Source organism: Staurois parvus, unplaced genomic scaffold (assembly GCF_062004578.1).
Source record: "Staurois parvus isolate SC_StPar_1 unplaced genomic scaffold, SC_StPar_1.0 ptg000173l, whole genome shotgun sequence".
NCBI lineage: Eukaryota > Metazoa > Chordata > Amphibia > Anura > Ranidae > Staurois > Staurois parvus.
Genome location: NW_028317969.1, coordinates 585,757 through 608,072, shown reverse-complemented (window position 1 = coordinate 608,072; position 22,316 = coordinate 585,757). Strand labels below are relative to the sequence as shown.

The following is a 22,316-nucleotide window of genomic DNA, read 5'->3' as shown; positions in this document are numbered from 1 at the left end:
AAGCAGGCTCATCACATAGTCAGCTGGTCAACAGCAATGCACTACAAGACATGTTCTGTTGGGAGTGGTGTTCCCATGCATCCTAGGAGCTCTTTCACAGTTGACAAACTGGAGGATCTGCATTTTAAGGGCTATTATGGCTTGTCCACACTAATTTAGAAAACACTAATTTTGGTATAGCAGCAATGAAGGCCCCTGCCATGGTCAGGCTGGTCCTCTGGCAAACAATAGGTAGATGCTATCTCTTTTTCAATTTCCTTTTGCAGATTTTTTCTCCTTAGCATACAAGGAATGAAAGCTATTTAAAAACAGGAAATTTCATGGGTACGGCTGAAAAACAAAGAAAACATCTAAAGTTTCTTTTGTTGCAATGCTGGAGGAAATGGCCGTCCATTTGGCTTGCTTGGTGTGAATGTCAGATAAACAGATTTTACTTAGAAAATATGTCACAGCGGGGCTCCCAAGTATCTTTGGTTGGCGGACGCAACTGAAAATAGCAGCAGCATAGGAGCTGTGAAAATAATTTGAAACGTTCAGTAGAATGAGGGAGATTGTGGATGAAGAACTGTGATATGTAGGAAAGAGTGGAAGCCCAAAGATTAACATTTGAAATATTAACAACATAGAAAGTCATCCACTACTCTGTCCCCAGATACATCAATAACCTCATCTAAAAATTTTGCCAAAATTGTCCACTCCATTCTTCCAAGACCTCCTGCTTTCTAGCTCCCTGGACACCTGCTTTCATGCTCACTTAGGATGCACCGATACTGGTATCTGTGCCGATACTGAGTATTTTCATGCGTACTCATACTCGTAAAAGTACTCCCGATACCTTAACTGATACTTTGCAGTACAATTTGAGTCAATTGCAAAGAATGTGATTTGAACAGGAATGCAATTCCTGTTGAAATCGCATGCAGTTTTTCCACTTCTCCAGTGTGAACCCAAGCTTGTCGAAGCTCACACAGGAGCGGTGCGGGAAACCTCCATGCAGGCATCCCATGCTGAGTCTCAGTGGTAAGAGAGGATTCCTTGCAGCAATGACAGTCAGGGCTAGAAGGCTTTTGATTGGTCAGCACCGTCACATAGACGGTGCTGACCAATCAGATGCTGTCTAGCCCAAACTGTCATCGCTGTAAGGAGAGGAGATAAAGTGGCAGGAATTTCAAATTCCTGCTGCTTTCTCTCCTCTCTTACTACTGGGCTCTGTACTGTGATTCGCTAAGCTGATCAGCAGGTGCCAGCTATAAATCATTGGCCAGGACCTGCTGGCATGGGATGCCTGCAGGGAGGTTTCCTGCACTGGTCCTGTGTGCACACGGGCTATGACAAGCCTGGGTTCACACAGAAGTAGTGGGGAAACAGCATTGAGATTTGGACAAGAACCACATTCCTGTTCATTGCGCATGCTATTCTTTGCGGTGTAATTTGTGTCCATTAACGCAAATCGCACCGCAAAGTATCAGTAATCAGTATCGCTGAGTAATCTCAATATCACCACAATATGCTCAAAACATATTACAATATGAATGCAAAATGTGAAAAACATACAATATACAGAAATCCCCAAAAATGATAAATAATAAAAAATAATATAAAAATAAAAAAGTTAGTTCACTCGTGTCCAAAAGTAAAAGTCATTCCAAACTCTGATTCCAATATGGAAAAATGTTTTTCTCCCGGATCTTTATTGCCGAGCCCTCCAATTGGCTCCCAAAGAAAATGTGAACCTCAAGTGAAGAGGAGAGCTGCTGGAGAAGGAAGACAGCTGACTGGAGCATGGGTGCTGTGAGTACTATGGAGTACTTCCATTAAGGCCATGATGACATCTAGGAGAAGGTTATATGAGGCTGTGATGACATCATAAAGAGTGTTAGGATGGGAAGGAGTTCGTTGGAGTTTGGCGAATATTCCTCTTGCGATATTAAGGCGTGTTTTATGGTTGTTTTTGGTAAGGGTATTTACTCCTTACACTATAGAAGTTCACACTGAATGGTCACTTGGATTATTTATACTCACAGAGTGACTCACAATCACGGTTGCTACACTGTGTTTACCTTTCACTTATAAGGTCACGTTTGAATCTTTTGAAGTTGCACAGTGCATATTGTTTTGAATATTGAATATATCTCCTCCGCAACATCGCCAAAATTTGCACGTTCCTAACCCCAGAATCCACTCCCTCATCATATCACGACTCGACTACTGCAACTCCCTCCTCACTGGCCTGCCTCGCCGCTGGCTATTCCTGCTTCAGTCGATCCTGAATACGGCTGCCAGACTCATTCACCTTTCCAATCGCTCCGTTTCCGCCACCCCCCTCTGCCAATCCCTCCATTGGCTTCCGATTGCGCAACGGATCAAATTCAAAATCCTAACACTGACGTACAAAGCTGTCCACCATACTGCCCCAAACTACATCACCGATCTAATATCCAAGTACCATCCAACACGCACTCTCTGCTCCTCACAAGACCTCCTTCTCTCTAGTTCCCTGGTCTCCTCCTCCCATGCCTGCCTCCAGGACTTCTCCAGGGTGTCACCCATCCTCTGGAACTCCCTGCCCCAACCCATCAGATTATCACCTACTCTCCTCTCCCTGCTAACTTGCCGACCTCCTCCACTCTTCCTACCACTCCATTCCCCACAGCTATCTCCTCCTGTGCCACCATCCCTCCCTCCTAGATTGTAAGCTCGAAAGAGCCGGGCCCTCGATCCCCTCATGTTTTGCATTGTATTGGTATTGTTCTGTCACATGTTCTGTCCCCCTTTGTAATGTACAGCGCTGAGTGAACTATTGGCGCTTTATAAATACTGTATAATAATAATAATATTGGTATTTACTTATTTATTTATTTTAGAAAGTTAATGCACTATATGAGTTTTCCTTTTTTTGGAGGTTCACATTTTCTTTGGGAGCCAATTGGAGGGCTCGGCAATAAAGATCTGGGAGAAAATTTTTTTTCCATATTGGAATCAGAGTTTGGAATGACTTTTAATTTTGGACACGAATGAACTAATTTTTTTATTTTTATATTATTTTTTATTATTTATCATTTTTTGGGTTTCTGTATATTGTATGTTTTTCACATTTTGCATTCATATTGTAATATGTTTTGAGCATATTGTGGTGATATTGAGATTATTTACACTTTCAAGGGTGAAAGTTAGACCTACATGATAAAGGGTTCAGCTTGGTAGTTTTTCTGTTTTTTTATGTTTTGGATACCGTAGTTTAGATTTATTGGTATCGGTGAGTACTTGACCGAAATCATTGGTATTTGTACTCACCAATAAAAAAACGGTATTGGTGCACCCCTAATGCTTACATCCAAAACACGCAACCAATACCCCTTGGGACGTTAAGGCAGCAGGCACACATTCAACGTATAAATATAACTTTATTTATACATGGATAAAAACAATCATCATTGGATACCCTGAAATATGTGGTTCCAGCATGATATATTCACTGTACATTATATACATCAGTATAATTATACACTTATTGGGTTTTTTGTTTTGTTTTTTTTACCGAAGACATGTCGCATAACACACTTTCGATTCAATTTATGAAAAAACGTTATTTTTTTTTTATTATTGGATATATTTTATTACAGAAAAGAGAAAATATTTTCTTTTCAAAATTGTTGGTCTTTTTTCATTTATATAAAAATAGAAAACCAGTGGTGATCAAATACTACAAAAAAAAAGCTAAATTTATGAGAAAAAAAACCCAATGTGGGCTTCCCCCTAAAAATACATACCACACCCTTATCCTTGATGAGGGTTTGTTATTGATGTCAAGGGGGACCCCACTCAAAAAAAATAGCTGTGGGGTCCCCCCAAATTTAAAATCAAAATCTGGGTCTGGTATAGATTTCACAGGGGTTTCTCATGCAAAAAAAAAACAAGAGGCAAAAAAGCATGGGTTTACCCCAAAATCCATGACACACACTTATCTAGCAGGTGTGTGTAACCTAGCAGGCGTGTGAACTAGCCTCCCGCCCTCAACATAAGGGAGCTACCTTTGCAGTAGGGGGGTTACCTTTGCAAAGTAAAGTATTTTGTCCCCATGATGATGCAAAAAAGGGCCTTTTCTCACAACCCTGGCTCGGTGGTTGTGGGGATCTGTGATTTGGGGGCTTATTGGAATCTAGAACCCCTCTTGAATTTACTAGACGCTCACCCCTAGTAATCAATGCGGTTCCAAAGACTGCAGACTATGTACAGTGTATAATATAAGTAGGTTTAGACTACATTTTAACCCATTTGCACCGGCGCTTCCCGGTCCTTTAAGGGTTTCAGGAGGTGGGGCGGGGTTTAGGGTCATGTTACCGCCGTGACACGCCGTCACGGCATATCACGGCAGTCACATAATTGGGAAAGGTCCCAATCGAAAGAGGAGATCGGGAACTTTCCATGAGTACCGACATGTGTGCTGGGAGCGCGCAGGGCACGCGCTCTCAGGACATATGTTCTTTTTTAATAGAAGGCAAATGTGCAGCCGCTCAGCATCTAGGCTCAGATGTCGGGAGGCCGCACATTTGCGTTCGGCCGGTGTGAAGAGGTTAAACAATAAAGAAGGAAAATTTCCAGTTTAACTTACCAACCAGTCTGCAACCAACTGAATCGTCCTAAGAGTTTGCACACATTTGCAAACACATGCATAAGCTGCAGAGCCTCTTCATGGCACCCCATTATTTCATGTATTTCCTAACTAATAATTTTGAGATCCTCCATAGTAGAAGCAAATGTATCATAATGGATAGACTGAGGACAGGGGAGCTTGGAGGGAGCCCACCTCCCCTTAAAGGCACAGGGGTGCACTGGACACCCAGCACATAGCACAATGGCAGCCAAGGAGTCCACTGCCCTAATCTATAACTGGTCTTCACAGCAAGGAGCACATGGTAGGGAGATGCATGTCAAACAATAAAAGAGAAAAATTCCCAGCTCAACTTACCGACCAGTCTGCAACCAACTGAATTGTCCTGTCTAACAGTTTACGTTAAAAACGGGGGTTTAGTTTGCACACATTTGCAAATACATGCGTAAGCTGCAGAGCCTCTTCACGACACCCCGATATTCTGCATTTCCTAACTCTATAAATTATGAGAGCCTCCATAGTAGAAGCACATATAATATAATGGATAGACTATATTTTACCATGCCCTTTGTAAGCCATGCCCAATATTTAGCATATAGCTACAGCCTATTTTCGCTGTGGCACAGTTGTACATCGTAGGAGCCTGTAAAACTGCACAAGATGGAAGGGAAAGCTGGTGTACGAACAGGAATTACCAATTAACCACTTCCTGTCCGGACCATGTATATAAACGGCCGGACGGGAGCAGTGCAGAGGCGGGTGGCCGTTTATAAACGGCCTCTCTGCCCCCTGCTTGTGCACGCTCCCTGGGAGCACACAGCACCGCATTCCGGTGCCCGCTGTGTCCTCTGGACACAGTGGAACATCGATCGTTGTACGGGACCTCTGTTTAAGGCCCTGATCATGTGACCACTGATTGGCCAATCACTGATCACATGAAGAGTAGTAAGCAAGATGTCACTTGTGACATCATTGCTTACTACGTGTGAAATCTGTGAATGATCACAGAGGTCACATGGTACAAGGCTGTTGTGAATAGTTTGTTGGGCGCCGTTTAGGAACACCGATCGTTGTACGGGACCTCTGTGTGAGGTCCCAATCATGTGATCACTGATTGGCCAATGACTGATCACATGAAGAGTAGTAAGCAAGATGTCACTTGTGACATCATTGCTTACTACGTGTGAAATCTGTGAATGATCACAGAGATCACATGGTACAGGGCTATTCACAACAGCCTTGTACCATGTGAAAAGCTGTGACCAATCACAGCTCTCACAGTATTTCTCAATGGCTGCAAGAATGCAGCCAGAGAGAAGGAGAATTGATTGCTTTTACAGCCTTTATGGGTGTAAAAGCAATCAGTGTAAAAAAAAAAAAAAAAAAAAATCTTTATCACCCCCCACAAGTAGTACAGTGTCACTATGGTGACACTGTTCTGCTAGGGGGACAGTATGTAACAAAAAAACCCCACTTAAATAATAATATAAATAAATAAAATAAAAATGAAATTTTTAAAAAAAAAATTATAATTATTGGTTCACTAATTTGGGTTATTTTTTTTTTTACTAAAAAGATAATTGAATAAATTTTGGCCAAGATTTATGAAGAAAGATTATTTATTTGCATAATTATATAAGAAAAAACACTTTTTTTCAAAATGTTTGGACTTTTTCATTTATATAGCAAAAAAAATAAAAATCCCAATGGTGAATAAATACCACCAAATGCTAAAACTTTCATATGGGTACAGTGTTGCATGACCGTGCAATTGTCATTCAAAGTGTGATAGCACTGAAAGCTGAAAATTGGCCTGGACAGGAAGGAGGTGAAAGGGTCCGGACTTGAAGTGGTTAATGTGGAACTATACTCTCTGAATCAACCTGGACTATTATCAATTCTTATGCTGCTAATATTAGCAAGTAGATAGGAAGGTATAGTATAGCTACCAGGGGCGGACTGACAACTCATGGGGCCCCCAGGCAATAGGGGATCATGGGGCCCCTGTATCCTTGCTCACACTCAAAGCACACCCAAAAAAGCCTATGAAAGGTACCAGGGACATCTCATGGGGCCTCCTACTGACCCTGGGCCCTCGGGCAGTGACGAAGTTCCCCAATGGTCAGTCCGCCCCTGATAGCTACTTATTTTAAACTTCTTTTTACATTTCTTCAGTTGCTTCCTGCTTTTCAGGCCTAGGCAAATGATGTTGTACATCCCAGGAATCTTTACGAGGGGAGGAGGGTCTTTTTCAGCCAAGCACAACATCCGGCCTACATGCCTGAGCTAAGGGCAGATGGATTTCAGGAAGTAAATGCTACATGAATCATCTGTCCTTACTCAAGACAGCGACAGCTAGAATGCTGAGGGGGATGGGGGGTGCAAAGTGATTTCACAACTAAATAAAGCATGGAGACATGGATGGATGGGGGAGTTTGCTTTGAATATTAAAATGAATTAACCATTTGAGCTCCAGAGGATTTACCCCCTTAATGACCAGGCCTCTTTTTGCTACTCGGCGCTGCACTAATTCAACTGATAATTGCGCGGTCATGCAATGCTGCACCCAAATGAAACTTACGGCCTTTTTTTCACACATGTAGAGCTTTCTTTCGGTGTAATTTGATCACCTGTGCGCTTTTTATTTTTCACGCTATAAACAAAAAAAGGCCAAAAATTTTGAAGAAAAACAATATTTTTTATTTTCAGCTATCAAAAATATATAGTAAACTCAAAGTTCGTTATAAATTTAGGCCAAAATGTATTCTGCTACATGTTTTTGGTAAAAAAAATCCCAATAAGTGTATATTGATTGCTTTGTGTGAAAGTTATAGCGTCTACAAACTATGGTATAAATACTGCAATTTACGCCATTTTTCTGCTATACAGCGCTGCGCTAGTTTAACGGACAATTGCGCGGTCATGCAATATGGTTCATAAAGGAAATTTACATCCTTTTTTTTCCCACAAATTGGGCTTTCTTTCGGTGGTATTTGATCGCCTGTGCGGTTTTTATTTTTTGTGCTATAAAAAAAAGGCTGACAATTTTGAGGAAAAAAAACAATATTTTGGACTTTTTGCTATAAAACATGTCCAGTAAAAAAAAATGCAAAAATCAAATTTAGTCATAAATTTCTGCCAAAATGCATTCTGCGACATGTCTTTGGTAAGAAAAAAACCCAATACGTGTAAATTAATTGGTTTACGTGAAAGTTATAGCGTTTACAAATGGCGGGAAAGATACTGGGATTTTTAGGGGTTTTTTTATACTAATAATGGCGGCGATCAACAAATTATGGCAGCGATCAGGGACTTATGGCAGCGACCAGCGACTTATGGCGGGACTGCGGCGGACATTCTGACATTGGGGGGTACTGACTTGGGGCCACTGACATCCCCAAAAACACTAATACAGTGATCAGTGCAAAAAAAAAAAAACTGACACTGTACTAATGGCACTGGGGAGGAAGGGGTTAACTTTATTTTTCAGGGAAGGGTTATAGGAGTGAGGGGAGTGTTTTACTAGGGGGCGGGGGGGTGTACTGGACGGGACAAGGCTGATCGAGAAAGAGAAACTGTTCTTTCTCGATCAGCTCATCCTCCAGCTGACAGGGAAGTGACAGACAGCACAGCTACTGCAGCTGTGCTGTCTGTCACTGTTTGCCGCCGATCGCCGGGACATAGTCGCTAAGGAGCTGCTGTGACCCGGCGACTGACATCTGCGGCGGTGATCCGCAGGACATATAGGGCGGCGGCGTGCCACGCGCGCGCGCGCCCCCTATTTGTTTACAAAACACACGTTTTAAAACGTGGTTTTGCCTGCGAGTGCCGCCCTGCCGCCGTATATCTACAGTGGCTGGGCGGCAAGTGGTTAAATAGCATTTTCAGTTTGTGGTGCTCAGATCCAGTTTAGTTCCTCTTTAAGATAAGCGAGAAGAAAGAGAAACTTTGCAAGCGGAAAATAAAACAATACTGAAACAAAAGCACTCTATAAAGGATGTTTATTAAACAAAGGAAAAAAATGATAAACATGACTTTCATTATGAATACAACATAATGAATAACACCCCCCTCCCTTTTTATTTATCTCTTGGATCACATCCAGGTCACAAAACAAATAAACAAAATGAAAATAATTCACATTTTTTAGTTATGACTATTTACGGGCAGCAAATATTTTGTGTTTCGATTGTATTATTTTTCTTGAAGTAAATTTTGATATGACTTCTTTCATGTTTTATATCAGGGGTCTCCAAACTTTCTAAACAAAGGGCCAGTTTACTGTCCTTCAAACGTATGATGGGGGGGGGGGGGTGGACTGTGGCTATTGGGATTAGAAAAGTTGCCGAAGTCAGTGGGAAAAACAAATGCCCCATCACTAGTGTCAGTGGGAGGAATTGTGCCATCTTGTTGGTGTCATTGGGAAAAATCCTGCCCTATCATTGGTGTCATTGCGAGGAATTGTGTCCCATCGTTGGTGTCATTGGAAGGAATTGTGCCTGATCCTTGATGTAATTGGGCCCCATTGTTGGTGTCATTGGGAGAAATTGTGCTCCATTGCTGGCGTCAGAGGGAGGAATTGTGCCCCATCTTGGTGTCATTGGGCCCCATAGTTGGTGTAAGTGGTTGGAACGTTCCCTTATTGTTGGTATCAGAAGATGAAATAGTGCCCCAAGGGCCAGATAAAAGAAAGCAAAGGGCCGCATCTGGCTCCCAGGCCACAGATTGGAGACCGCTGTCTATATCATGCATTCTCAGCCAGGGTTCTGTTGAGCTTCAGGAACACTCCAGAGGTTTCTAGGGGTTCCTTTATCTGTGATTGATTGACCTCCCATCCAATGGTGCCTGTATAGTTCTGGGTTCAACGCCACTACAGCTGTCTGTAAGGCTCCATTCACACTAATGTAGCATGACAAACTGTGCAAAATCGAGCAATTTTACATATGTACACAAAATGCAAAAAAGATGCTTGTCGTGCTTGTGGTGCCATTCATTCCTAATGACACCGCAAGTGCGCCAAACAAAAAACGTATTCTTGCATGGACAATTGTGCAAAGCACATGGTGTTAAAAAGAGAGCAATGAATAAAGCTCAAAAAGGTATGAAAAAAATGGGTCCTTCTACATAGCCAGATTTCTGCAGCTTAAGTGGGTGGCGCTATTTTTTGATCCCTATTCTCTTTATGGGTAGATTGTTCATTCTGTAGTATATGGTGTGTATAGTGTTGCTTGTGCTCAAATATTATAGATCCTTTTATTGTCCTAGCCAGCTCATGGGGCTGGGGTATTTATGACTGTTGATGATATCAGTGCTCTGTATTGTTTGGCTTTGTGGTTGGATTCAATATAAACTTTATTTTATAAAAAAATGTATTTGTGAGATTCTTTGCTGCATTTGAGGTACGTAGGGCAGCCCATTGAAATGAATGAAAAGCAAAAAAATGCACATGTGTGAATGGGCTAAAGGGTGGCATTCTTAGCACTGATCACCACTGAAAAAAGGGCATTCTTCCCACTGGCCACCAATGTAAGGGGCATTCTTCTCTGGCCACTAATGTAAGGAACATTCTTCCCATGGCCATCAATGTAAGGGGCATTCTTCCCTCTGACCACCAATGTAAGGAACATTCTTCCCATGGCCACCAATGTAAGGAGCATTCTTCCCTCTGACCACCAATGTAAGGAACATTCTTCCCATGGCCACCAATGTAAGGGGCATTCTTCCCTCTGACCACCAATGTAAGGAACATTCTTCCCATGGCCACCAATGTAAGGGGCATTCTTCCCACTGACCCCCAATGTAAGGGACATTCTTCCCATGGCCACCAATGTAAGGGGCATTCTTCCCTCTAACCACCAATGTAAGGAACATTCTTCCCATGGCCACCAATGTAAGGGGCATTCTTCCCACTGACCCCCAGTGTAAGGGACATTCTTCCCATGGCCACCAATGTAAGGGGCATTCTTCCCTCTGACCACCAATGTAATGGACATTCTTCCCATGGCCACCAATGTAAGGGGCATTCTTCCCTGGCCACTAATGTAAGGAACATTCTTCCAACTGACCACCAATGTAAGGAGCATTTAGGGGCAGGACCTCAATGCATCACTCCCTTTCTACCTCAATTACCCGCCGGCATGTTACCATATTGGTTTTAAAAAGCACCGCAACTCCGCTGCAAGGTTCAGCCGCAAGAGACCAAAAGGAGGGCCCACATTTCCACTCCTTTTTTGCTAGGTAGACATCGGCCAAAGTATTAAGCAAGGTCTCTTGCAAAAAATAAAATCTCAGCATTTACCTCACTGAGCAAAAATAAGGCCATAACACAAGCTCTTGCAGATTTAATGCTGGAGACATTAATGGTCGCCACCTTTAACGGAGCAGGAACTGCCATCAGGATGATTGGGGTAGTCGTTTCTTAACCTCTACCACACTCTAATCACCCGAAACAGCTCTCTTCAGGCTATGTGACTCCCTCTCATCCTTAGAAATTGATCAATCGGATACCATCTCATCACCTAACAAAACTGAATAGGTGTTACCAAGAGGGACCCCTCCTGGGTCTAATTCTGAAAAAGTAAGGACAGCTCTTCTCACCCTCCTCTTCTTCTTTCTCTTCCTTTTGACCCTCTCCACCCCTCATCAGCTGAATCCCCTTCCGCGGGAGGTGAGACATGGGACATGGACACCACTCCCTGAGCTCCATCGGCTCCATCCCCCTCCAGCACCCCCACACTCTCCTGACCACATTTGCGCTGTTGTGGGACAGGTACCAGAGGTGGAGTAGGCCGAGAGGGAAGATCCGCTAAACCCGCCTCCCCAGCAGCTTCCGCTAGTCTGGAGGATCTACATACCGTACAGGGATGACATTACTAGGGGAAACACAATCTGACACAACAGACACAGGAGGGGCAACAACAGTTTCCTCCTTAGCATCAGCTGCCTCATTTTCTTTATCCAGCCTCTGCAGCTCAGCCTCCAATCCTGGCAGGTTGTATAGTGCCTCTGGGCACAGACTATATGGATGACCAAGCTGCTGGCACACATTTCACCGAATCTGGGTGCATTCTTTGGCCAAATGGCCTAAATCCTGGCACAGTGAGCACTCTTGATGGTACAGGATGATGCAAAGTGGCCTTTCTCTCTTCATTTATTACAAACCTTAGGCTGACCCTGATAGAAAATGGTCAGCCTATCCCTCCACAGAAAAGCTGAGAAGGGCAGTTGATGAACCACATTGCCCAGCACCCTCAATTGCAGCAATACTGCCCAGGCCCCTGTCCATATCCCATGCTCATCAAGGACCTTCTGCAGTGGAGTGAGGACTTCAACATATCGGCGTAGCCACACTACCAAATCAGCTTCTGGTATGGATTTGTTACGAACCAGGATCGTCACCGATTTTATCAAAGGCTTCCTTGAAACCACCTTTGGCACCAAACTTCTCCACTGCTGAAGGCCTCTGCACTTCCTATACCGCTCCCAAAAAAATCTCCAGACCTTCAGGTTTTACAAGCGATAAATCATAGTCATAACTACCGACTGGGAAGATCAAAGCAAATACATCACAGGCTTTAAACCCCATCTCCAGAATCAGCTCAGCCACCCTCCCCCTTACTGGTAGGGTTCCCAACTGTCATCTCTTACTCCAGGAAAGAGCTTTCAGCCCAGGAACATATGTGCTGTTCAGACATACCAACAAGTGAAACATCACAGACATCCATGTTTGCTGTTTGCTCTTCACATGGTGCACTGTGCTGTGCCCCTCCCCCACCAGCACCAATCAGCTGTGCAACACAGGGAAGTTCAGGTGAAGCAGACGCTTTGCAGGTGGCAGCCATCTTGCTTGTAGAGGGATTACTGGTCTCATTAGAAGCAGGAGCAGCAAAATCCATGCCTGGGGTGTCTGGTGCAGATCCATCCACATTCCTCTGATGGTCTCGAGCAGGGGCAGACTGACAACTCATGGGGCCCCCGGGCAATAGGGGATCATGGGGCCCCTTTGTCCTTGCCCACACTCAAACCACACCCAAAAAAGTCTATGAAAGGTAGCAGGGGCATCTCATGGGGCCCCCTACTGACTCCGGGCCCTCGGGCAGTGCCCGAGTTCCCAAATGGTCAGTCCACCCCTGGTCTCGAGACATCTCTGCAAGGGATTTTCCTTCCATGTCTGCAGAGGGTTCCTCCACAGCAGAATCTTCCACAGCAGGTTGTTTGCAGAGCTTCTTCTCTTTCTGTTTCTCAGCCAGGACACCATCCACCACAACTGGTGGAGCAGACATGCTGGAAGCAGCCATCTTAGTGTACTGGGACTTCTCAACCATTACGGGCTTTGCTAGTCTGTACCTCCTTTGTCCATCGTCAGGGTCTTCTGACGGATCATCAAAAAAGGCAAACTTGTCTGCCCTCAGGGTTAAATCCATCTGCTGAATGAAGGTCAGGGTGCCATGTTCACTCTCAACCCCCTGGCTGGTTGCCGTTGGTGATTCCGCAGACTGACATGGGGGGAGAGACGCAGAGGTAGATGAAGCCGGGTCATCAATTACCTGAGGCTGCTGATCTTTATTGTTGTAAGAAGGGCAGCTTGTCTGTGTCCCAGATAGGGTTGCCACCTCATCACTTTAAAACCCGAACACATATTAATTACACAGGTTCTGTGGCTGATTGAGATGGTAATTAAACTCACTTAGTGCCTTATCTGCATTAAAATAGCCTCAGAAACTGTGTGTTTGGTTCTAAAGGGATGAGGTGGCAATCCTAGTCCCAGCTGAGTTTTCTCTCACTTCCTGTCCAGGGAAACCACTTTTGACCTAGGGGCAGGGAAGAGGAAATCCTCTAATGGGGACCATACAATAGACAATCTCATTGTACAAACTCCTACACATCTACCATCAGCTATGCAATGCAAGGGCCGGCCTGATTCTATACAGATGGAGTGGATTGTCTAGGTCTATTCTCATGGTGCATTATTGCACATGCATAACTGCATTTTATGTCACAAATTAATGTTTGTTGCATTAAAGCAGCCTATTAAGATTAATGTGATGCCAATGCACCCCAAAGTGCCAAACCTGCCTGGAGTTTGCATGTTCTCCCTGTGCCTGTGTGGGTTTCCTCTGGATACTCCAATTTTCTCCCACACTCCAAAGACATGCTGGTAGGTTAATTGACTCCTGTCTATATTGGCTCTAGTATGTGTATGTATGAATGTGAGTTAGGGAGCTTAGATTGTACAACCCTTGAGGGTTAGGGACTGATGGGAATGTAAAATATACTGTATGTACACTGCTCAAAAAAATTAAAGGAACATTGTTTAAAAAAAATCTGTTAGGAGTGTTTCAGTAGCGCTTAGGAGCGTTTAGTGTTTTTTTTTCTCTGCTGGAAAAAAGTTCCAAAAAATTCTACAAAAACAATTTTTTTTCTGCTCCTAGACGCTGAAGCTCAAAAAATGGTAATAGCCTAAAGTAGTGTGCATGGACACATAGGAGGACACTATTTAGCTGCTAGGAGCAGAAAGAAAAATGCTGATAATAGCTTCTGAGAGCTTAAGAAAACGCTAGTGTGCATGGAGCCTAAAGCACACTGCTCAAAAAAATTAAAGGAACACTTTTTAATCAGAGTCTAGCATCAAGTCAATGAAACTCCTGGAATATTGATCTGGTCAGTTAATTAGCCGAGGGGGTTGTTAATCAGTTTCTGCTGCTTTGGTGAAATTAAATACAGGTGGACTAGGTGGACTAGGTGGACAGCAATGAGATGACCCCCAAAACAGGAATGGTTTTACAGATGAAGGCCACTGACATTTTTTTCCCTACTCATCTTTTTCTGACTGTTTTTCATTAGTTTTGCATTTGGCTAGGGTCAGTGTCACTACTGGTAGCATGAGGTGATACCTGGACCCTACAGAGCTTGCACAGGCAGTCCAACTCCTCCAAGATGGCATATCAATACGTGCCATTCCCAGAAGGTTTGCTGTGTCTCCCAGCACAGTCTCAAGAGCATGGAGGAGATTCCAGGAGACAGGCAGTTACTCTAGGAGAGCTGGACAGGGCCATAGAAGTTCCTTAACCCATCAGCAGGACCAGTATCTGCTTCTTTGTGCAAGGAGGAACAGGATGAGCACTGCCAGAGCCCTACAAAATGACCTCCAGCAGGTCACTGGTGTGAATGTCTCTGACCAAACAATCAGAAACAGATTTCATGAGGGTGGCCTGAGGGCCAGACGTCCTCTAGTGGGCCCTGTGCTCACTGCTGGCACCTTAGAGCTTGATTGGCATTTGCCATTGAACACCAGAATTGGCAGGTCCACCACTTGCACCCTGTGCTTTTCACAGATGAGAGCAGGTTCACCCTCAGCACATGTGACAGACGTGAAAGGGTCTGGAGAAGCCGTGGAGAACATTCTGCTGCCTGTAACATCATTCAGCATGACCGTTTTGGTGGTGGGTCAGTGATGGTCTGGGGAGACATATCCATGGAGGGACGCACAGACCTCTACAGGCTAGAAAATGGCACCCGGACTGCCACGAGGAATCGGGATGAAATCCTTGGACCCATTGTCAGACCCTACGCTGGTGCAGTGGGTCCTGGGTTCCTCCTGGTTCACGACAACGCCTGGCCTCATGTGACAAGAGTATTGAGGCAGTTCCTGGAGGATGAAGGGATTGATACCATTGAATGGCCCCCATGCTCGCCTGACCTAAATCCAATAGAACACCTCTGGGATATCATGTTTCAGTCCAACCGATGACGCACCTCAGACTATCCAGGAGCTCAGTGATGCCCTGGTCCAGATCTGGGAGGAAATACCCCAGGACACCATCCGTCGTCTCATTAGGAGCATGCCCCGACGTTGTCAGGCATGCATACAAGCACGTGGGGGCCATACAAACTACTGAGGACCATTCTGAGTTGCTGCAATGAAATTTCAGCAAAATGGACTAGCCTGCTGCATAATTTTTTCATTGATTTTTAGGGTGTCTTTGAATTTAGTCCTCTGTAGGTTGATAATTTTAATTTCCATCAAACGATGGGGCATCCTTACATTTCTAACACATTACCCATCCATATCAGTATAGAGATCCAGCAGGAGATGTTTCCCCATTGATTTCTGATGTGTTTTCAAAGTGCTCCTTGCATTTTTTTCAGCGGTGTATGTAAAGCGCTGCACAAATTGATGGAGCTATATAGTTACCTGTAATAAATAATAATAATAAAAAAAATGGACTTGACCCTTTTTTGTAATGCAACACACTACCCTGCGATGGCGTTCTCTACAACGCAGATGCTTTTTCGTATGCACTTTCACTGGGGAAGGGGGGGACAGGAGCAGTATAGCGCAGCCATTGTGTAAGACTGCTATGTCTATGTATGTAATGAGAAAATAATTAATATATCATTGCAAACTAAACATAGATACACAATAATACGATCTTCTTCATCAATTATCTCTTTTACATGAATATAAATAGAAGAAACACGCACTGCAGATTTCCCCCGGGACATGGCGGATCAGGTGATGTGTCAGGTTGGCAGCTGAATGACGTGACTCATCCCAGCTAATCATTTAGGAAATAAAACCCTTCATTCATATACGCTTTAACATGTTAATGTTGTTTTAAAATCTGTATACATTTTTGTTTAAAGCTGCCGTTTATTCTGCTTCTATTCCTTCTGAATCTGTTTATATTTCTTATATTTGACACCCCCTATCCCTCCCCCCCCCCCCCCGCTTCCTCCTTCCCTCCTCATCCATATGCTAGTAAAATGTTTAAATTAAACCTTTCCTTATTTAACCACTTGCCTACCGGGCACTTTTACCCCCTTTCTGCCGAGGCCAGTTTTCAGCTTTCAGCGCTGTTGCACTCTGAATGACAATTGCACGGTCATGCAACATTGTACCCATATGACATTTGTATCACTTTTTTCACACAAATAGAGATTTTTTTTGGCGGTATCTAATCACCACTCAGTGTTTTTTTTTTTTTGATGAACAAACGAAAAACAAATGTTTTTATTAGTTTCTATTATAAAATTTTGCAAACAAATCATTTTTCTCCTTCACTGATGTGCGCTGATGAAGCTGCACTGATGGGCAATGATAGGCAGCACTGATGGACACTGATAGGCAGCACTGATGGGTATTGATAGGCTGCACTGATGGGTACTTATGAGGTGGCACTGATAGGCAGCACCGATGGGCACTAATAGGCAGCAGTGAAGGGCACTTATAGGCAGCACTGATAGGTGGCACTGATAGGCAGCACTGATGGGCACTAATAGGCAGTAATGAAGGGCACTTATTGGCAGCACATAGTTGGCACTGATAGGCAGCACCGATGGGCACTAATAGGCAGCAATGAAGGGCAATTATAGGTGGCACTGATAGGCACGGATTGGCTGCACTGATGGGTACTGATAGGCTGCACTGATGGGTACTTATGAGGTGGCACTGATAGGCAGCACCAATGGGCACTAATAGGCAGCAATGAAGGGCAATTATAGGTGGCACTGATAGGCACGGATTGGCTGCACTGATGGGTACTGATAGGCTGCACTGATGGGTACTTATGGGGTGACACTGATAGGCAGCACCGATGGGCACTATTAGGCAGCAGTGAAGGGCACTTATAGGCAGCACATAGGTGGCACTGATAGGCAGCACTGATGGGCACTAATAGGCAGCAATGAAGGGCAATTATAGGTGGCACTGATAGGCACTGATTGGCTTCACTGATGGGTACTGATATGTGGCACTGATAGGCGACAATGATGGGCACTGATAGGCAGCACTGAAGTGCACTAATAGGCAGCAATGAAGGGCACTTATAGGCAGCACTGAAGTGCACTGATAAGTGGAACTGATATGCACTGACTGGCAGCACTGATGGACAATGATTGGCATTGATAGTCAGCACTGATGGTCACTGTTGTGGCTGCACTGATAATCAAAGCACTGATAATCAGTGTCCTGATTATCAGTGTAGATGACCCTTTTCACACTTGCCGGTTATCAGCAGTACTTTCCTCATGTTGTGACAGAGTGAGGAAAGTACTACCCATAACCGGAAGATTTGTTTACTTCATCATCTGCTGTGATTGGGTACAGCAGGATTTTGTCAGCAGATTTCAGCCAATGATTCATGGCCGAGACCTGCTGATCAGCTGTGTCCAATCACAGCATAGAGTCCTGTGTTGACAAATACACAGGGTTCTGTACAGAGGGAATGATCTTGTTGCTTCTTCTCCCTGCCAAGCAGGGAGAAGAAACAAACAGTTTTTTTTAGTAAAAAGCAGCACACATTACACACATGAACACTTGTTAGGCACATGCTTAACCCCTTGTTTGCCCCTAGATGTTAACTCTTTCCCAGCCAGTGTCATTAGTACAGTGTATAGTACAGTCACCGATCAGTGATACTGGTGATGTCAGTGTCAGTCAGTTTATCTACCTCCCACTCCGTGTCAGTATGCCCACCACACTGTCACAGTCCCTGATAGTCACTGATCACCACCATTACTAGTATAAAAAAAATAAAAAAATAAAAATTCCAGTATATGTACCACAGTTTATAGTCGCTATAACTTTCACACAAATCAATATACACTTATTGGAATGTTTTGGGGTTTTTTACCAAGCAGAATACATTATGGCCAAAATGCATGAAGAAAATTGATTTTTTATTTATTTTTACTTTTTTTTATTTTTTGTAAATTTTTTGTTTTGGTCAAAATTTTCAGGTTTGTTTTGTTTATATAATAAAAAAAACAAAAAAACCCAGTGGTGATCAAATACCACCAAAGAAAGATCTATTGGTGTGATAAAAATGATATAAATTTCATTTGGGTACAATGTTGCATGACCCTGCAATTGCCAACTAAAGTAGCGCAGTGCTAGATAGCAAAAAATGGCCTGGTCAGGAAGGGGGTGAAACCTTCCGCAGCTAAGTGGTTAATGCGTCTCTTTAAATCTGCGTAAGGATCAACTTTTAGATAGATTTTCAGATATTAAAATGGCGTATATTTCTTTTAGGCTTGTATTATAATATAGATTTAAAACTGTGCTTAAAAAATTATTTTATGTTTACAAAAATATGTATCAAACTTGCGCCAAGGAAATAAGTGAAGAATTAAATGCTGCTGTTCAAGGATTGACTAAACATCAAAAAATAATAATAAAAATAATTATTTTATGTTTGTTTTTTTTTCCCAAAACAGAGCCATGCTCCATTATCTCATCCTGTTACTGGTTGTGGTGAAGCAAGGCGCCCCGAGCTACCGCCCCCTAGAGGAATCTCCTTGTGTAACGGTATGAAGTAAATGATAGGAGAGCATTCCGAGTGCGAATCCTCAATCAGACACCAAACACTTCTGTATCAGTTTGCAGTCAGTGGGCCTTTTTTTTTCTACCAAGGAATAGTCACAGCTGCTTGGATGCGTTTACAAGCCAGACAAGCAAGACATGATCCTACTGTGTATATATTACGAGGTCATGCCGCATGCGGAGATGTGCACAACTATGGCAGCATATATACCATCAGGGGCGGACTGACAACTCATGGGGCCCCCGGGCAATAGGGGATCATGGGGCCCCTTTGTCCTTGCCCAAACTCAAAAAAGCCTATAAAAAAGGTGCCAGAGGCATTTCATGGAGCCCCCTACCAGGGGCGGATTGACAACTCATGGGGCCCCCGGGCAATAGAGGATCATGGGGCCCCTGTGTCCTTGCCCAAACTCAAAAAAGCCTATGAAAAAGGTACCAGGGGCATCTCATGGGGCCCCCTACTGGCCCCGGGCCCTCGGGCAGTGCCCGAGTTTCCACATGGTCAGTCCGCCCCTGTGTACCATACATACACTAAAAAATGTGTTTTGCTCAGCAGCATGTGCACCAGCATTGGAAAGTATGCCAACGAAGGGCTTGTTCACAGTTTGCTGAAATACCCGCAATTTCATGCGGCACATTGCATTAGGAACCCCCTTTATAATAAATGGGGTATCAATACTTTAAAAAATAACCCGTATAGTAGAATTGTCTAACATGTTATTGAATCTCCATAAATGAACCCGCTCCATTTCTATAAGGGAAACAGCTATTAAAGTAATAACTCGTTGGTATTAAACCCCCTCTAGAATTTATCACATGTATGTGGATTCTTCTGCGAGCTGTTTTAGGGGCTGCTCGGAGGTGGGCTCTTTCTTACATATTTTTTGGGATTGCATAGTTTTGAGGCCGATATGGCTTAAGATATATTCTACAGTCTCCCGTTTGGTGGCTGACCCCGTCGATCTCTCTCCATCGATATATTTATTATTTGCACCAGTTCCTGGCTTACCCCATATTATAACATAAAGCGCTGAGCGAAATGTTGGCGCTATATAAATCCTGTATAATAATAATTTTGATTGAAAAAGATACTTTATTACAGAAGTATAAAAAAACATGATACTCGTCATCGGGGTACATCTCACCCTATACTGCAACGCAGCGCACCACATTGCAATATAGTTCCAGACATACAATAAATACATTCAATAAATACATTCGCTCAGCGGTATGATGCCTGACGCGATGTGCGTGGCGAACGAATCCCCAGACCAACACGTCATGCATAACGCTGCTTACCCCGAGACCATAGCATGCTTAGAAAAACCATTTCCTACCATTACAAAATCATGCAAGGTACGATTATTACAATATACAATAAGCATCGGGTGTGAGGGGGGGAAAGGGGTCACAGGCCCGAAGCTTTATTGAAGGGACAAAGACACGCAAGGGGGAATAGGGGGAAGGGGAGATCTTCAGACGTCCTCTTCCTCCTTAACCCTTTCCCGCCGATGCCTCCCGGCACTTTAAGAGATTCCGACGCCGGGAGGCGGGGCGGTTGGGGCGTGGTTTAGGAATCATGTGACCGCCGTGATGACGCGTCACGGCGGTCACATGATCGGGAAAGGTCCCGTTCGAAAGAGCGGACTGGGACCTTTCCGTGAGTACCACACATGTGTGCTGGGAGCGCGCAGGGCGCGCGCTCTCAGCACATATGTATTTAGTTACATGGACGCAAATGTGCGGCCGCTCGGCGTCTAGGCCCAGACGCCGGGAGGCCGCACATTTGTGTGCGGCCGGCGCAAAGGGGTTAAAGTCCATCAAGGTATAGTCCCTGAGCAGACTGAGGATCAGTCTGCGGCAGTCCTCAATGGACATCCTCTCCCGCTGGTGGATGAGGCGCTTCCTGGCGCACCATAAAGCGTCCTTAAAACAACACAGCACCTGCCAGGTGCTGTCAATGTCCTCCAGAGTAAAAGTTCCACAGAAAAGTCCATTCAACACCCCAAAGTGTGTGATGGCTGTCTGTGGCACAAAGTCCTTGAGTTCAGGTTCCAGGGCCCTCAACAGGTCCTGAGCAAAAGAGCACTCCCAGAAAACGTGATGAGCCGTTTCCTCGTGGATGATGCAGAAGGGGCAGTGCCTGTATCTGCTCAGGTTCCTGGCATGCATGAATGTCCTGAGAGGCAACCCCCCTTGGATTGCCATCCATGCCAGGTCCTTGTGCCTGTATAATAATAATAATAACACAATTGATCCATACTATCTGTGTTGCTACACAGTGGTCTATAGCCTTTTACTGGAAGAGCCCTTTGGTTCCCTTCTCTCATATCGTGGATAGAGTTGACTGCGTTATGCTTTTTGAAATATTTTTTCATATGACCACTAAAACCATGCACATCTTTAATGCAAAATGGGACCCATGGCTTTCTATTAGAAAAACACTCAGTGAATAAGACCTCAATTTGTATGATTTTATATTTTTCCATGTTTGTTTCCATTTTTTTTTGTTTTTGCATTTTGGTAAATCAACAGTGTTTCGGTTTTGCATCGCAACAGTATTGTATTATACACTGTGTAAAGGTGGGAATACACGATTAGATAATCGACCGATCGGTCATCCGTTGACCGAGAGGTGTTCGTTCGTTGGTCGAAATCGTGGCCCATATTAACCAATCTAAAAAAAATTGTTCGTTGGGCAATACGTAGTGTTGACGTCTTCCGTACAAGTGGAAGTGATGCGGTGTGCGTGTGACCTTGTAGCCACGCCCTTCCGGCCAGAACGAGCGATCTACACAACAATTCCCAGCAATGAGTATGATATCGTTTATTACATGACCTTTATACATAAATAGTGATACATAAAATATAATCTGCAGAATTCTGCTTTCATTATCTCATTAGGCCAATCGACTTTTAACATTTGAATTTTTCGTTCGTGTTTACAAAGATTCCTTGGACATAAACATCCGGGTCATCTTCTGTTTCCGCTCATGCGTGATAGCGCTTGATAGATTTTTTTTCGTACGACCGTCATACCACCGCATAGAAAATCAGTCGTTCGTATGCGAAACGACAACATTTTTCACTGTTGTTCAACCAGATTTTTTTGTTCAAAATATCGTTATCGGTTAAAACATCCTGCTCATCAACAAAGAGAAAATCGTTTGATCAGTGATTCCGGGAAATTTTTCGTATGATTTGTTTATCATGTGTACGGGGCATTAGTGTCCTGTACTGATTTTATGTTCCTTGTTATACAAAATGAACATTATGTCTCTTTGTACAAACATATTTTGTTATGCTTCTTGATACTACAATGCATATTTTTATGTAATGACTTATCTGTTGTAATGTATACCACTTTTATACAAACTTTTC

General features: G+C 43.7%; 1 protein-coding gene across 2 annotated transcripts in view; it reads left to right on the top strand.

Annotated features, from left to right (window-relative positions):
• Nucleotides 1–22,316, top strand: part of LRRC32 (leucine rich repeat containing 32) — a 97,247-nt gene that overhangs the window by 33,454 nt on the left and 41,477 nt on the right. Inside the window, exon 2 of one of the 2 annotated variants that reach the window (XM_089676744.1) lies at nucleotides 18,830–18,920. The exons of the other annotated variant lie outside the window; for it this stretch is intronic. Coding sequence (XP_089532870.1) covers nucleotides 18,834–18,920 — 87 coding nt within the window. The 5' untranslated portion in view covers nucleotides 18,830–18,833. The remainder of the gene's footprint in view (nucleotides 1–18,829; nucleotides 18,921–22,316) is intronic. 2 annotated transcript variants of the gene reach the window in all.